The sequence below is a fragment of the Anomaloglossus baeobatrachus genome, chromosome 4 (assembly GCF_048569485.1).
Source record: "Anomaloglossus baeobatrachus isolate aAnoBae1 chromosome 4, aAnoBae1.hap1, whole genome shotgun sequence".
Classification (NCBI taxonomy): domain Eukaryota; kingdom Metazoa; phylum Chordata; class Amphibia; order Anura; family Aromobatidae; genus Anomaloglossus; species Anomaloglossus baeobatrachus.
The window spans coordinates 370,216,319-370,233,483 of record NC_134356.1 but is presented as its reverse complement, the minus strand read 5'-3'; the positions used below and the strand labels follow the sequence as shown (position 1 = coordinate 370,233,483).

Sequence of the window (17,165 nt, the reverse complement as noted above, 5' to 3'; positions counted from 1 at the left end):
GATGGCTCCAGCAAATCCCTAGGTTAGGTGGCAAATTATAAAGAGAATAATAACAGAGATAGGAGACTATGAGTTGTGGTGATATCTGCCAGGTATAAGGCCGCTGAAGGAAGACAGACACCGAGGATTCTGTAAAAACGTAAATGAGGAACTTTACTGAAATCTTGTAATCAATCTTTAGTCAATCAAAGTTGTTTTTCCATTTCCAATAGACAGTCATTTCATAGCAATAAATAAAGAGATCTCTTACACAGTGGACTAGTTCAAGCGTTTTTCCTATCCCGGCCTTGGGAGGCTGGATGTCACTATCAATTGGATTAACTGCGTTTTTCAGTAGTCTGTTGTTGCAGAAACGGGGCGCTCCGAATAGGGTGATAATTACACTCCCCGCATTTCTCAATGGAGGTCTCTCTTTTTTTCTGCTGCATCACAGCAACTCAACCGCATCTAACCGGTTTTTCTTTTAAACTGCCTCCTCAAGCTCCGCCCCCAACAGCTACTTCCTTGCTTTCAATCAATTGCAATACCAAAGCAAGGCAGTAGAGGGCAGCGCAAAGCTAAATAATTTACCTCCTCCCAAGGTGGGGAATAGGTGTCACAAATGTAATCACATAGATAATACAGAACACACATTAGTAGTGGCTTTTCTGGTCACTACACCAGCGTCCGCAGAAGCCGGCTCACTGCACATTTAGTTGTTGCTCTCTTGCTGTCACACACAGCGATGTGCGCTTCACAGCGGGAGAGCAACAACTAAAAAATGGTCCAGGACATTCAGCAACAACCAACGACCTCACAGCAGGGGCCAGGTTGTTGCCGGATGTCACACACAGTGACATTACTAGCAAGTTGTGCCTCAGCAGCGATGTTGCTAGCGATGTTGCTTAGTGTGACGGTACCTTAAGTAAAGTAAGTAATTAACTGTCACTATATGAGTGGACGTAATCATGGATACCTAAGTTACAATGCTCTGCTCATGAGGTAAGAGACATGGCTATATAAGAACTATAGTACATTTCTAATTGGAGGTATTTGCTAATATTATTATTATAATACCTTTTACATTTTGGGGTAGGATCTTGGATCTGGGAATACCCTTTTAAAGCTCATAAATGTTTGTTTTTGCTGGAAAACTCAATTATGAAGGTACGTTACTCTGTGGAGTAATGTAGTGATATGTGCTTTAAATTTTCTAAAAAAAACCCTTAGGCTATGTGCGCATGCTGCATTTCTTCGCGTTTTTCCGGTGCGTTTTTGCTCTAAAAACTGCATGCATTTCATTACCCAGCAAAGTCTATGAAATTTCATGTTTGCTGTCTGCACAGTGCAGTTTTTTTTGCTGCGTTTTTGTGGTGACCACAAAGATGCAACATGTCAATTCTTTTTGCGTTTTTCACCCATTGAATTGAATGGAGAAAAACGCAGCAAAAAACGCAGCAAAACGCAGCAAAAAACGCATCAGAACACACAAAAAAGCATGCTTTTTTTGGTGCGTGCGTTTTTTGGGGCCAGAAAAGCTGCATCTTTGTGGTCAGAAAAAAAACCACAGCGTGCGCACATAGCTTTAGGTCCAGGGACTAAGAAAATAATAAATACTATAGCCATTCATTTTGAGGAGGTGGACAACACACATACCATAAACAGAGTGGATAGGCTGCATTTGGATTTGGTAGGGGGGAAAAATAGTGTTACAGTTGTAGCATTGTGAATGAGATATTAGCAATTATTGTAAATTGACCTGCCATTTGGATATTCAATGTGTAGAATGTCAATTTATGATGCATTTTGAGTCCATTTTTTAAAAAAGACAGTACAAATGTTTGGTGCTGTTGCATATCTTGATCATAAAGGTGAAATTAAATGGATAAAATTTGTAGAAATCTGCAAAGATTTTTTAACAACAACGAATGCATGATTTGGAAATCTGTCCGGTATAGATATACCCTTATCAGTGGTTGTTATTGCATCTCCTTTGTTGTAGAAGGAAAACTAGAAGCCACTGTGACTGACACACTGAAAAAATGCTGATTAATAATTATTGCCTTAAGAAAATTAACTTTAAAGACAAAGAAGCCCATGGGGGTTAGGTGTATCTATAAATTTATATTCTGAGTTTTTAAACAAATAACACAAACTTATAAAAATATAGCTGCTTATCAGCCATAAATAGCAGCATTCAAAGGCTAATTCCATATGAATGTAATGCAGACTCATTTCTATGCCGATAATATGGCCCCAAGTCAAAGCTTGACCATTAACAACATCATAATTCCTTACAATGCTGTGGGTTCTGGTGATAGACCCACAATCAGACCTGGATTAGCGCCTAAAGGCTGCTTTACACGTTACAATTTTATATGTGATCTCGTATGCAATCGCACACTCCCCCATCGTTTGTGCGGCTCATGCAATTTGTTGCCCATGTCTCACAAACGAGTAACCCCGCCCCGTCACACGTACTTACATTCCAAACGACCTCGTTGTGGCTGGCGAACATCTACTTCCTGGAGTGGGAGGGACGTTCGGTGTCACATGGTAGCCGGCCAATAGAAGCGGAGGGGCAGAGATGAGCGGGACGTAAACATCCCGCCCACCTCCTTCCTTCAGCATTGCCGGCGGGACGCACCTAAGCGGTGTTCATCGTTCCCGGGGTGTCACACACTGCAATGCATGCTGCCTCGGGAACTTTGAACAACCAGACGTTCAATTTTTTGAAAATGAACGACGTGTATGTGATCAACGTTTTTTCGTACAATCGCAATTGCATGTAGGTTTCACACGCTACAACACCAACGATGCTGGATGTGCATCACTTACGTGACCCCGCCAACACATCGTTAGATATATTGTAGCGTGTAAAGCCCGCTTTAAACATGAATGCAGAAATACTCCTGTATTATCCTCATTACACTATAGTTAATATAAGTAATTTTGTACAGACAGATCAGATTAAATAATTTTACTATTTATAGATTGGTTTGTCAAATAATGCACCGACTGGTGAACTCAACATGAAATTGTGAATTATAAATTAATTATCAAAAAATACAGACCAAAGCTAATAATATTTTATATCATTTCATTAGTTATTCACTTCTTGTGAAAGTAACGGATACAGGTGGGCTGTCTGTAAATGGAAGCTTGGAAGTGAAGATAATGAACATCAATGATGAAACACCATACTTTACCATGTATGTAGGCTGATTTTAGCTGCATTTTTAATGTCAATGGATAGAAATACTTCTTACTTTGTGTACATTTTATACATAAAAATCTATAATTTTTTGAATAGACTATGAGAAAAATGTTGAATTTAGTAATATTATGAAAAAGTTGTTAATTACATAATGACGTTGCAGCCAATAGATGATGCATTTTACTATAGCCCCACCCTAATGGCTGCAAGTTTCTGGAATTACCATACACCAACACGTCAGAACAATGGTTAGTTGTCCTGCAACAGAAACCCATATTGCAATTCTTGCTATACCACTATTTCACTGTAAGTTTTACTATACTGTATCAGATTTAGAATGACTTTGTTGTAGTCCATGTAGTGATTGCTTATCATATATAAAATGGCCACTACAAGTTTGCCTACCCCTCTAACAAAGAATTGTCATGTGCGGCCATTTTTACGTTTTGGTGAACTGGTGAATCAAGCGATTCCATTCTAGATAAAAAAAAAAAAATGAAAACTAAGGATTTATATGGAATCATTGGGATTTGTGTGAAGACCAATGGTTTTCTACCATAATCAGGAATGTAGATAATTTTTTAATGTACAATAGATTTATATATTAATTACTGTTGCCATGTTAAAGGATTTTCACGTAACTTAAAGGGAACCTGACACCGGATGTTCATAATACTCACCTAATGGTCGGTGCGGAGCAGACTGGTCGGATGAGCGTCTCCATTCTCCGGGTCCTGCGCCCCCTCTTTCGGCCATCTTTGTCCTCCTTCTGAAGCTAGTGTGGATGATGCATTCTATGTCATTTAGACTAGCCGACATTGAGTTCCTGTGCAAGCGCAGTTTGATCTGCCCTGAGCCCCTACCTGCCTGTTAGTTCTTAAGCCCATAGTTAAAAAATAAAATTGATCCGGATTACCCGTTTAAGCTACCATCGCCTTCGGACTAATTAAACAGCGAAATTTATTTTCTTTTAGGTCAACTACAACATTTACCATTCCTGAGGAGAAGGACCCAGGGTTCATAGTTGGCACAATAACTGCTAAGGATCCAGATGATGTTGGATTTCCAAGTACACTGTACTATAGCATCAATACTCCAAATCAGTATTTCTCAATAAACCAATGTATGATGAGTATAGTCACATTGTAAATTTATACTGACTGTATAACTTGTCTTATTACCAAATATTCTGTCTATACATTTTAGGTATTATGTAGATTACTGTATTAGCAGCCAAGTATGCTCACACAGCAATTTTATACTCCAAACATTCACTTCTGTTAAAGGAAACCTATCAGCAACCCCCCCCCACCCAAAAAAAAAACCCAGGATTTACCTGCAGCTATAGTGCTAATCTATAAGGTAAATAGCATTCTAAATATATGTGGCTTTCTTAATGAAAGTGCAGCTGCAGGAAGAAAGTTAAGTTATATTCTTCCTGCAACTGTCATTTTGGTAGAGCTATAAACAATTACCATTCTCCATTGTGCTATCATCATGTCCACTGGCCCTTGACTGAAATCCTACTTCACACACAAGTTGAGGAGTAGGATGTCAGTCATGAAGGAAGGAAAGTGAGAACGTTCTCTGTGTACTAAGCGCTGACTGTTCACTATGTAAACAGGTTAGGCAAATGCAGCAATGCAGAGAAGGCTGACACACTAGTAACTTAACAACAGGTATTTATTTTACTCAGAGGGATAGTGCCTTAAGTATGGTACAAGGGAATGGCACAAATGGTGGGAAGCAAACAAATTATTTTACAAGGAGAAATTCAGCAATATAGATATACATAGCATGAACACAATGTTTTTAAAAGTTATTAATTCACCACTAAATAACAGTTACTGTTAACATTATCTTAACCCTTATTCCTTCTACCAGGGGAGCATCAGTATCATTGTCCTTTCTGTTACTGTCAGCAACTATCTAAAGTATCCCAAACAGCACAAAGGCCTTAATGGGAGTTGTGTCTCAACTCGCTAGGCTACAAGTCCAAACTAGTGGATAACGTCTCTCACTTAGCACGGTCTAGCTCTGGAACGGGTCACAGTCTTTGGTGCTTGACTGTCAGTGCTTGACCATCGGTGCTTAGTCATCCTCTGGATTGGGTCACAGTCTTCATCTCTGCTCAGGTCACGGATGTTTGACTGTAAGCTTGCTCAACTGCTCACACAACCATTCTCTTCAAAAATCTTGGCACCGACTCCTCCCTTTTGCTGCCGACACGGGCTTTTATATTTTGTAACTGCGCCACAATTGTCACCTGATCCAGCATCTCTTCTAATCTTTTCCCTTGAGGAAACACCTATTTTGCTACTTGATTCCTGGTTGGTCTTCTTAATCAGCAAATAGCGGTGTTCTCCCGCAGATACTGCAAGGTATTATATAACTGCATCTTCTGCTGCTCCTACTCCCTTACAACTGCACCATGCATCGTCTATTTACTGGAAGAAAAAGGCATGATATGTAAGCCTTACCGTAATTTCTGTGTGGTGGAGATGCAGAAACATTGAATGCTTATTGTAGGTTTACCCATAGATTAAAGTTGATTGCCAGGAATCTCAGGTGGGAGAATCTGCGTTATCAGCTAATTATCAATGGACCCTTCTTAAGGTACCGTCACACTAAGCGACGCTCCAGCGATACCACCTGCGATCTGACCTGGCAGGGATCGCTGGAGCGTCGCTACATGGTCGCTGGTGAGCTGTCAAACAGGCAGATCTCCACAGCGATCATAGATCAGCCTCCAGTCACCAGCGACCCATGTAACGACGCTGTGCTTGGTAACCATAGTACACATCGGATTACTAAGCAAAACGCTTTGCTTATAGTTACCCGATGTGTACCTTGGCTACGTATGCAGGGAGCTGGGAGCCGGCTTCTAGAAGCTGCGGACGCTGGTAACCAAGGTAAATATCGGGTAACCAAGCAAAGCTCTTTGTTTTTTTACCCGATGTGTACCTTGGTTACCAAAGTCCACAGAAGCCTGCTCCCTGCACATTCAGATCGTTGCTCTCTCGCTGTCAAACACAGCGATGTGTGCTTCACAGCGGGAGAGCAACAACCAAAAAAGGGTCCAGGACATTCAGCAACGACCGGCGACCTCACAGCACAGGTCATTGCTGGATGTCACACTCAGCGACATCGCTAGCAAGATCGCTGTTGAGTCACAAAAACCATGACTCAGCAGCGATGTCGCTAGCAATGTCGCTTAGTGAGACGTGGCCTTAACAAACAGGGATTTTGTAAATAATCCCTTCAAATTTTTCTTTATAGTCTTACTGTCTCTGATAGTAACAAGGTTGAGTGTAGCTTTTTCTCTCATTTGGAAAACATTGAAGATCTAGAGAAAGTATCAAAAATATAATTTTAATTCATTTAGCATGTCACTGTAGTATGCCATTCTAATTGTTATATTTTATGCTTTACCTGTGCCTAGTTTTGTATTTCTATAAATCTCTTTTAAAGAGATTCAAATATAAAGGATGGCAGATCAGTCCTATTAAAAAAGCATTTCTCTACATTTATTTTTCTTTTTGCCTTATTTGCGTTTTATTTTAGTGACTGGAGTGATTCAGGTAGCCAAGAGAATAGATGTTGATGTTACACCCCTCAAACTTAACAGTACCATAACTCTAGAAATCAAAGTGAGTGATCTTCCAAGCGCTGGTCACTCAAACTTAACAACTATTACCATAAATATTCAGGATCTAAACGATAATCCTCCAACATGCACACAGTATGCATTCAGGTATGAAGCTTTTATTATAGCCTATCTTTTTCCTATTCACGTTTGTCTTTCATAATTAATTTGATGTAGATTATATAGTCATGGCCAAAAGTGTTGGCACCCTTGAAATTGATCCAGAAGATGAAGCATTTCTGCCAGAAAATCGCAATTACACGTTTTGTTATACACATATTTATTTCCTTTGTGTATTAGAACAACAAAAAAAGAGTAAAAAGAGCGAATTGGACATAATTTTACACAAAACACCAAAAATGGGCCCGACAAAATTGCACCTTTCCAAAATTGTTAGTAAACAACTTTATTTCAAGTATGTGATGCTCATTCAAACTCACCTGTGGCAAGTAACAGGTGTGGGCAATATGAAAATCACACCTGAAACCAGTTAAAAAGGGAAAAGTTGACTCAATGTTTGCATTGTTTGTGCCACACTAAGCATGGAGTAGAGAAAAAGAAGAAAAGAACTGTCTGAGGACTTGAGAACCAAAATTGTTGAAAATATCAACAATCTCAAGGTTACAAGTCCATCTGCAGAGATCTTGATGTTCCTTTGTCTACCGAGCACAACATAATCAAGAATTTTACAACCCATTGCACTGTAGCTAATCTACCTGGACGTGGACGGCATAAAAAAATTGATAGTACGGCAAGTGGATAAGGAGCCTCAGCCAAGTTCTAAAAAAATTCCAGCTCTCCTGCAGGCTCAGGGTACTTGATTGTCAGTGTTATCTATCCATTGACATTTGAATTAAATGAAAAGCTATGGCAGGATATCCAGAAAGACCCTACTGCTGACACAGAGACATAAAAAAGATACACTGAAGTCTGTCAAAATGCACATGAGTAAGACAAAATCCTTCTGGGAAATCATCTTGTGGACAGATAAGACAAACATTGAGCCTTTTGGTTAAACACATCAATCTACTGCTTACCGAAAATAAGGTTAACAAAGAAAAAAAAAGACCGTACTTACAGTCAAATATGGTGAAGTTTCAAAGATGTTTTGGGGTTGTTTTGCGTCTTCTGTCACTGGGCGCTTGACTGTGTGCAAGGCATCATAAAATCTGAAGATTACCAAAGGATTTTGGGTCGCATTTTAGTGCCCAGTGCAAAATGATGGGCATGGGTCATAGGTTATGGGTAGTGATGGGCAAACTCGAACTGTAAAGTTCTGGACCCGTACCGAACACATAGTGTTCATCCAAAAGGTCACAAACAAGGGTTTTTCTAGGAAACCCGTGTTAAAGTTCGGGTCCAGTTCGGGTCCAGGGGCTGTAAAAAAACACATTATTAAAAAACATTATGATTATACTTACCGGTCCAGCGACACGTCCTGCAGACCCGCTATCTCACCACAAACACGGCTTAAAAAAGCCGAAGACTGCCAAGTGACGAGCAGTGCAGTGAATACCGCTGGAAGTCAATGATTGGACCCGGAAGCAGAAGTGGCCGGGAGTCAGCGGGTCTGCAGGACGAATCGCTGGATCAGTAAGTATAATGACAATGTTTATTATTAACTATATTCTTTATTTTACAGCCCGCCCGCCCCATTCCATAACTGTAAAGTCCAAGCCTGGGGTTTCGGGCGTAAGTTTGCGTTATCTCCGGCCCCGAACTCAAACTTTACAAAAAGCTCGGGCGAGTCTCCTGATCCCAAGTATGGGGGTTCGCCCATCACTAGTTATGGGTCTTCCAGCAGGACAATGACCCCAAATATACTTCAAGAAACACCCAAAAAAGGATGGGAGCAAAGCGCTGGAGGGTTCTGAAGTGGCCACTGGCCATCAATGAGTCCGGATCTAAATTCCATTGAACATCTGTGGAGAGATCTTAAAATTGCTGTTGTGAGAAGTCACCCTTCAAATATGACAGACCTGGAGCAGTTTGCAAAAGAAAAGTGTTAAAAAATTCCAGTTATAAGAAGCGATTGTTTGCAGTTATTTATTCCAAGGGGTGTGCAACCAAATATTAGGCTCAATGTGCCAACAATTTTGTGTGGCCTATTTTTAGGGGTTTTGTGTGAAATTATGTCCAATTTACATTTTTCTCTGTGTTTTTGTGCAGTTCTAAAACACACGAAAGAAATAAACCTGTGTATAACAAAACATAAGTAACTGCAATCATTTTTTTTGGAGAAAAACATCATTTTCTGGAACAATTTCAAGGGTGCCAACACTTTGGCCATGACTGTATATTTGAATAAACCAGTCCAAAACAAGGGAGAAATACAATCAAACACTTTGTTCAGACAATGTTTAAAATCACAAATATCTTAACAGTAACAACACATAATCTGTCGGGTTTCATGCTTTCCCACAACCTCTCAGGGGCACTTTTCACACTACGACATCACAAGCCGATGCTGCGATGCCGAGCGCGATAGTGCCCGCCCCGTCACAACTGCGATATCCTTGTGATAGCTGCCGTAGCGAACATTATCGCTACGGCAGCTTCACATGGACTCACCCGTCCTGCGACCGTCGCTCTGGCCGGCGACCCGCCTCCTTATTAAGGGGGTGGGTCGTATGGCGTCACTGCGACGTCACACGGCAGGCGGCCAATAGGAGCGGAGGGGCGGAGATGAGCGGGATGTAAACATCCCGCCCACCTCCTTCCTTCCGCATATCCTACGGAAGCCGCAGTGACGCCGGTAGGAGATGTTCCTCGCTCCTGCGGCTTCACACACAGCGAACAACATCGGACCGTCGCGTCAGTGTAATCATGGATTACGCCGACGCTGCACCAATGATACGATTACGACGCTTTTGCGCTCGTTAATCGTATCATCGAGCCATTACACACTACGATGTCGCATGTGATGCTGGAAGTACGTCATTTTCAATTTGACCCCACCGACATCGCACCTGCGATGTCGTAGTGTGCAAAGCCCGCCTTAGTATAGTCTACAGGAATATGGTGCACATGGCATTGGCTTGTTATTTGTAGCAACAGTGTTTGGTTCTTTAATTTGTAACCATATATTCTAGGACTTTATATAGAGCTTATGGTTTATATTTTAGTTGTAATTTCAGCAGTCGGAGCTTGTAAAATAATAGTTTATATTAGAATTTCTGTAAAGTGTCCCTCATTAGGATAAACAATACCTTGTCTTGGTCCCAATCCACCCTACTGGCAAAATCTTTAGAATTGATCATTCTGTTTACATTAAATAAATGCATAAAATGTTCCAGAATGCATGCCTGATTCATAAAGGGAATGTATTATTTTTTTTTTTATCAGAAAAAAAAGAACTTTTTTAAGGCTTATTTTCATGTTGAAATAAAATAGGAAATGGCATACGGTGAGAAATTAAATTGAATTTAAAGTGAAAACAAGTTATTACCTATCTGCGGGAAAAGTGATAACATGTTGATCGGTGTGGCGTCTTACTGCCGAGAACCACACCAAATCTGCAGAGTGGCAAACTATTATCCCTGTTAGAATAGAATGGCATTTTCATCTTTTCTGGCGTCGCTCCACTCTTGCAGCGCCATCTTGTAACTGTAACTTCTGACTGTCCCTCAATCAGAAGTTATGTCACAAGCTGTCAGTACAAGTCTATGAGAGACAGAATGAGGCTCTCGACTTGTATTGATTTGTGACCTCTGGCTTGCTCCATAAAACACTGGAGCAGCCGGCAGGTCACAAACTGGAGAAGACTGAGCAGAGCGACGCTGATAACAGATGGAGATGTCGGAGGGTGAAAGTAAGGCAAGGCACAGGGAACTTAGCTTAGAAGCACCTCTCCAGCAGTGAAATAATAAAAAAAACAAAACGCTGTAATCATGCTTTAAGCAAGTTTTACTTTCTATTTTTATCTGACTCAATTTTCTTCTTATCCCTAGTTTTTCGTTTTTTTTTTTTGCTTATTGCTCATTGCCAAGGAGACACTTCCTATCTAAAAGGGGTGTCAAATGAGGCAATTGTAGAAAATGAGTGAAAACTGAATGAATCTCAGAATACTATTTTTTTTTATATATAATTATTGAAGGAAAATATGAAATATCATTTTAATACTTAACTTTGTTAAAATAATAGGTAATTTTCTAATGACACATTCATTTTAACAGATTTTTTTTTATATAAAAATTGCAAATTATGCATACAATTGTGTATACCACTTTCCATTGTAACATAATTGAATTTTTTTACAGCCAAGACGTACCTGAAACTGAAGTAAATCTCACTCTCATTATCGATCTCAGAATTTATTGCACAGACAATGATGTTGACCCTATAAACAAAAATTTCAATTTCACTGGCATTTCTGGGCTTGGGAGCAATGATCGATTCCAAGTCATTCCAGCTGGATCTGGAAAAATAGTGGTTGGTGTTTTTTTATAATGTATTTCACTGGTATATAAAAGCATGTGACAACTAATTTGCCATCATTATGGGAAGCCTAAGGCGGGCTTTGCACGCTGCGACATCGCAGGCCGATGCTGCGATGCCGAGCGCGATAGTCCCCGCCCCCGTCGCAACTGCGATATCCTTGTGATAGCTGCCGTAGCGAACATTATCGCTACGGCAGCTTCACATGGACTCAGCTGTCCTGCGACCGTCGCTCTGGCCGGCGACCCGCCTCCTTATTAAGGGGGCGGGTCGTATGGCGTCACTGCGACGTCACACGGCAATGTGACACGGCAATGTGACGGCTCCAATAGGAGCGGAGGGGCGGAGATGAGCGGGATGTAAACATCCCGCCCACCTCCTTCCTTCCGCATATCCTACGGAAGCCGCAGTGACGCCGGTAGGAGATGTTCCTCGCTCCTGCGGCTTCACACACAGCGATGTGTGCTGCCGCCAGAACGAGGAACAACCTCGGACCATCGCGTCAGCGTAATCATGGATTACACCGACGCTGCACCGATGATACGATTACGACGCTTTTGCGCTCGTTAATCGTATCATCTAGGATTTACACACTACGATGTCGCATGCGATGCCGGAAGTACGTCATTTTCAATTTGACCCCACCGACATCGCACCTGCGATGTCGTAGTGTGCAAAGCCCGCCTAAGAGTTGGTATCGCTTTTCTAAATTCCTCAATATGGAGTTAATTATCCTTTGGAGTTTATTATCTCTCTTGCACATAATGGTTGTCTCACCATTTTACCAAAACTGAAACTTTAAAATAGCAGAATTTTAACAATTTTACAAAATAGGTCAGGTTTCCAATTGTATTTACTGCTGAGTTCTTCAAGTGTAGACAAGTTATTTTTTTCTCTATAAAACAATAAGCTACTGAATTAGTGTATGTGTATTTGTTGCATTGATAATTACTTTTATGTTTGTCCTATAAATAATCCATCTCATTAATAACTGTATACTCTTTTTTAGCTGACAGGTGATTTGAACTTTGAAGATCCCAATAATATAGCTGTAGGCAACGAATATAGTTTAACAATTGAAGTGCAGGACACAGCTCCTCCAAATTACAAGAGTAAGTACTGTAATGGGATTTTCTGGATAGAGTATATTTTTTATATAACCTGCAACACAATCCATGTCTGCTTCTTCTTTATTTTCAGAGACAATGTATGTGTATATCAAAACAGTTCCAGTAAATGAATTTTCTCCAGTATTCAACAGTTCCTCTTATGTGTTCAGTGTGTCCGAGCTCTCTCCACGTAAGTAATTCAGTACTGCTGCTGTACATAAAATATAGTAAAGTGAACATAGGATAGGTTCATATTTGCTTTTGATCCTTTACTGGATCAATCAATGGGGTCTGTTTGGCGCTGCTACCGTCAGTCATGTGACAGATCATTTACTTTAATAGTTCTGTTCTCTGTTCCATTAACAGAATATACAAAAACTGAAGTCCAAGTGCTAGTGTGACTTTGACTCAAGTGCTTAATAGATACCAGGGGTGTTCACTGACCTGAATGGTGTGTCTTCCCTGACAGTGACCATTTACAGCTGCCAATATTCTGCAGGTGGATTAACAAACCATCACCTTGTGCAAGCACTTAATAATTGCTATTTATGGGTTTTTTTGTTTCCTAATATAAAACTGTAAGTTTAGCAAAGGTGAACCAACATTGCTAAAATAGGGACACCACCTAAAAATATAATGAAAATTTGACAAAATATTTACCTTTTAAAAATATGGGTGGCGCTTGAGCAGATCATTTGCATGGGGTGCTTCATCAAAATGGGGCTGGCACATGCTCAGATAGATCTCATGGTGGGTTTCAGTAAAATGCTGCCAGTGGCACTGTGCAATCTGCATATGCACCAACGCCATCTTCCTGAAGCCCACCATGAGATCAATCTGTACATGTGCCCCCCCACAGTAATTTAAATAAGGATGAAAAAACAACACACAGCTGAAGACCTTATGCATGAAGATATGAAGATAAGAAATCTTCATACACAGATTAAAGAAAATCTACAAAATGGATTTGTTCACTTCAGGTACCATTTTAATCAGTAGGTCAACACAAATCCATATTTGTGTTGACCTCTGTTAGTACTTAGTAAAATGCTGCTGACAGGTTCTTTTTAAGGACACTCAGGGTCAGCTGAGGTTGAATGGGGGTGCCATTGCATTACTTTAGGGTTCCAACCTCCGTGGTCAGACAGGGTCAAAATAGAGTCAGGTTTGGGGTATTCTAAAGGGGGCTTTACACGGTAGCGATATTGCTAGCAATTTGTAGCGATAGCGAGCGTGTAAGTACCCACCCCCGTTGCGCATGCGATTGTTTGTGATCGCTGCCGTAGCGAACATTATCGCTACGGTAGCGTCACACGTACTTACCTGGTCGGCGGCGTCGCTGTGACTGCCGAACAAGCCCTCCTTCAAGGAGGAGGGACGTTCGGCATCACAGTGACGTCACCGCAACGTCACACAGCGGCCGGCCAATCAAAGCGGAGGGGCGGAGCTGAGCGTGATGTAAACATCCCGCCCACCTCTTCCTTCCACATTGGGGTCGGCGGCAGGTAAGGAGACGTTCCTCGCTCATGCGGTGTCACACATAGCGATGTGTGCTGCCGCATGAGTGATGAATCACAACGCTAAACAACCCTTACCGATTTTTGAGTTTGGGATGACCTCTCCATGGTGAACGATTTTCACCATTTTTGAGGTCGCCTAAGGTCGCTGGTAAGTATCACACGCTGCAATATCGTTAATGACGCCGGATGTGCGTCACTAACAATGTGACCCCGACGATCAAACATTAATGATATCGTAGCGTGTAAAGCTCCCTTTAGTCTGTGTAGGGATCTTTGGTTAACATCTCCCATGGTTTGTTAGTTTCCAAGTGAGTGGAAGGGCTCAGTTGTAACAGGCACAATGTACAAAGTTTACCAGCTTCCGTAGATTGACTGTGAAGATCCTAAACATGAAAAGTAAAAGACCCTGCTTGTCTTGAGCTACAAACAAAGGTATCCATCCCTTTTGCTGTAAAACTACCATTTTATTAGTATAGCTTAAAAGGTTCAAGGTACATAAAAAATATTGCATCAGTGCAAAAACTGATGTGTTTCGGACATAGAACCGTCCTAATTGTGACTAAGGAGAGTACTAAATCCAAAAACACGTTGATGCAATTTTCTTAATGTACCAGGATCCCTTTAAGCTGTACTAAGAAAATGAAGTTTTATATCCAAACTGTTATATACCTTCGATTGCTTTGTCTTATAAAGAACCATGCGAGTGCTACAGTCAGCTTGCACAAAATGGCTCCCATCTGAGGTGCGGGCTTTAATTAGCAGCACTCCAACACTCATCAAAGATGAATCCCCCTGTCAATGACTATTTTTATCGCTGTACTATAGTTGTCTACCTGTAATGTCTAAAGTATACTTCAAAGGATACTTTGTTTGCGACTCCCAACTAAATATTTTAATTCTCTATTGTCTGGGGTAAACTCAGTGTTGTAATAAAATTATAATGTATATGTTATTGTTTCTACAGCTTTATCAATAATTGGTTACATATATGCTACAGATAAGGACTACCTCGATAAGATCACTTACACAATTCAAAGTGGTGGTAGCACTCTGGGTGCCACCAGCATTTTTTGGATTGATCCAAATACTGGAGAATTGCAGCTTAATAATTATGCTGATTATGAAACTCAGAAAATATACACGCTTACTGTGCAAGCAACAGATTCTGGATCGAAATTTTCAACAGTTTCGGTAAGAATAATTATATTTTAAGTAAATTCCTTAATATTGGCAGATTTCTGAAAACAATGGCTATTCAAAGGAAAATTTGAGAAATTGCCAAAAGCAATGTTACATTTTTTAAATTAGCTTGGACAAGTGGAAGTATCTGTCATGAGCATATTTTTATTATTATTATAGGCCAGATTGATTAAGTATGGTGTTGTGTATATCAGTATAGATTTTTATCATTTAATGAAACATTTGTTAGTAAGGTGAAAATAATAGAAACTGAATGCTTAAGCACTGGGTAATATTAGCCTGGTACACTAAATACTACAACCGGAAAACTCGAGATCTTGCCTCCTATTCTGGAAGACTCCCATAGAAAGCCACACGTGTTGTGGAGAATATTGTACATTTTCACAATCAGTTTTGTAGCAGGAGGTAAATGTGTTCCAATCAAACGATAATTTTACTAAATAAATGGCAATTAGTACCAGATATAACAATTATGATTATAGGTTATATAATCATTTGGATCGTTAGTACAAAAAACATCAGGTCTCATTCAGATGTTAGTGACTTTTCTCATGCACAAAAAAAAATGGTTTGAATGTCATCAATGTTTTGGATCTGAATTTCACCAGTGTTTTGTTAGGGTTTTAGTTATTTCCAACAGTGTTTTACCAGTGATTTTAACTAATGTAAAATAAATGATAAAAATTATAAAATGTCTGCTACACATTACAATGTTAATCACTAGCAGCCCATGGGCTGCATGCTGATGCCATCCTTGAGCTGTCCATGATTTTCACAGACCCATAGACTTGAATATGCGATTTTGCCCTTATGCTTGGATCAACATACTGTATTTTTTTCTATATACCTTTGGATCACATTTTTTTTAAACATTTTTTGCTTATTTTTTTATGTTTAATCTTTCTTTATTAAAGTAAGCAAGACAATTTACAGGAAAAAAAAAAGTAAGATTCAAATAAGTGATTACTACGTGTCAACTTACAGAGAAAAATATAAGCCACGTCCTAACTAATACATCCTCTCTTACTAACTACCATAAGGCACGCATAGGACATGTAACCACATTTTATAATACGAACAGTCTCTTTCCAAAGGAGAAATACGCCTCAACCAAAACGAGGCCACTGCCAAAAAAAATTAGAAGATTTAACTAGAACCAGAAAGAAAAGAAAGTAGTAAGAGGGAAAGATGGGGAAAAGAAAAGGAGGGGGGGAGAAGAGCAGCAGAAAGAGAGGGAGGGAAGGCATGGTAGGGATTACTTCCCCAGTACTTGGACCGCTACATTGGACTGACGTAACACAGGTTATGAGTTACCAATAAGGTTCTGAAATGGTAGGGAATCAAGAGGGTCCAGGGGGTCTAGATCCTAAGGAATGTATCCACTGAGTAATTGGTCTCTGCCGTGAGGGACTCCATCCTGTGAATGATAGCCATCTCCGCATACCACTCCCTCACAGATGGCACCCCAGTCGATCTCCAGTATCTCGGGATCACCATGCGTGCCGCTGTAAGACAGAATCTCAGGAGGCCCATTTTCTGTGATTTAAGTGATCCTGGGAGGATTGAAAGCAATGCCATCTGAGGGGAACCCACCAACTGCTCTCCACTAATTATAGAGTATGCCTTGAACACGGACTTCCAGAAAGGCTTTATCAATGGGCAGTCCCACCAGATATGCAGCATTGTCCCCTTCTCCCTTCCGCACCTCCAGCAACTATCTGAAACCCCAGGAAATATTGTGTGTAGAGTATCTGGGCACCTGTACCAACGTGTCAGAATCTTATAATTTTTTTCCTGTGCGGCGCAGGCAATGGAAAATTTATGGGTGAGGATAAAGGACTTTTTCCAGTCCTCCTCTGGAATGGGAGTCCCCAAATCTCTATTCCACTTCTCGATATATTTAAGGTCCCCCATATCCGCCTCTGTAGTCAGGAAGGAGTAAACCAGTGACAAAAGATGCCCGGGAGAATCCTCCAGCAAAAATAATTGTTCAAATTTTGTGGGCGGGACCGCAAAAAGCCCAAGTCTGTTATCAGCCATCAAAAACGACCTAAGTC

The 17,165-nt window shown here is 40.5% G+C and overlaps 1 protein-coding gene across 1 annotated transcript in view; it reads left to right on the top strand.

Annotated features, from left to right (window-relative positions):
- CDHR3 (cadherin related family member 3) overlaps positions 1–17,165 on the top strand; it is a 99,486-nt gene that overhangs the window by 28,337 nt on the left and 53,984 nt on the right. Inside the window, exons 5-11 of the mRNA XM_075342568.1 lie at positions 3,087–3,191; positions 4,171–4,319; positions 6,761–6,950; positions 11,102–11,273; positions 12,289–12,391; positions 12,480–12,578; positions 14,873–15,099. Coding sequence (XP_075198683.1) covers positions 3,087–3,191; positions 4,171–4,319; positions 6,761–6,950; positions 11,102–11,273; positions 12,289–12,391; positions 12,480–12,578; positions 14,873–15,099 — 1,045 coding nt within the window. The remainder of the gene's footprint in view (positions 1–3,086; positions 3,192–4,170; positions 4,320–6,760; positions 6,951–11,101; positions 11,274–12,288; positions 12,392–12,479; positions 12,579–14,872; positions 15,100–17,165) is intronic.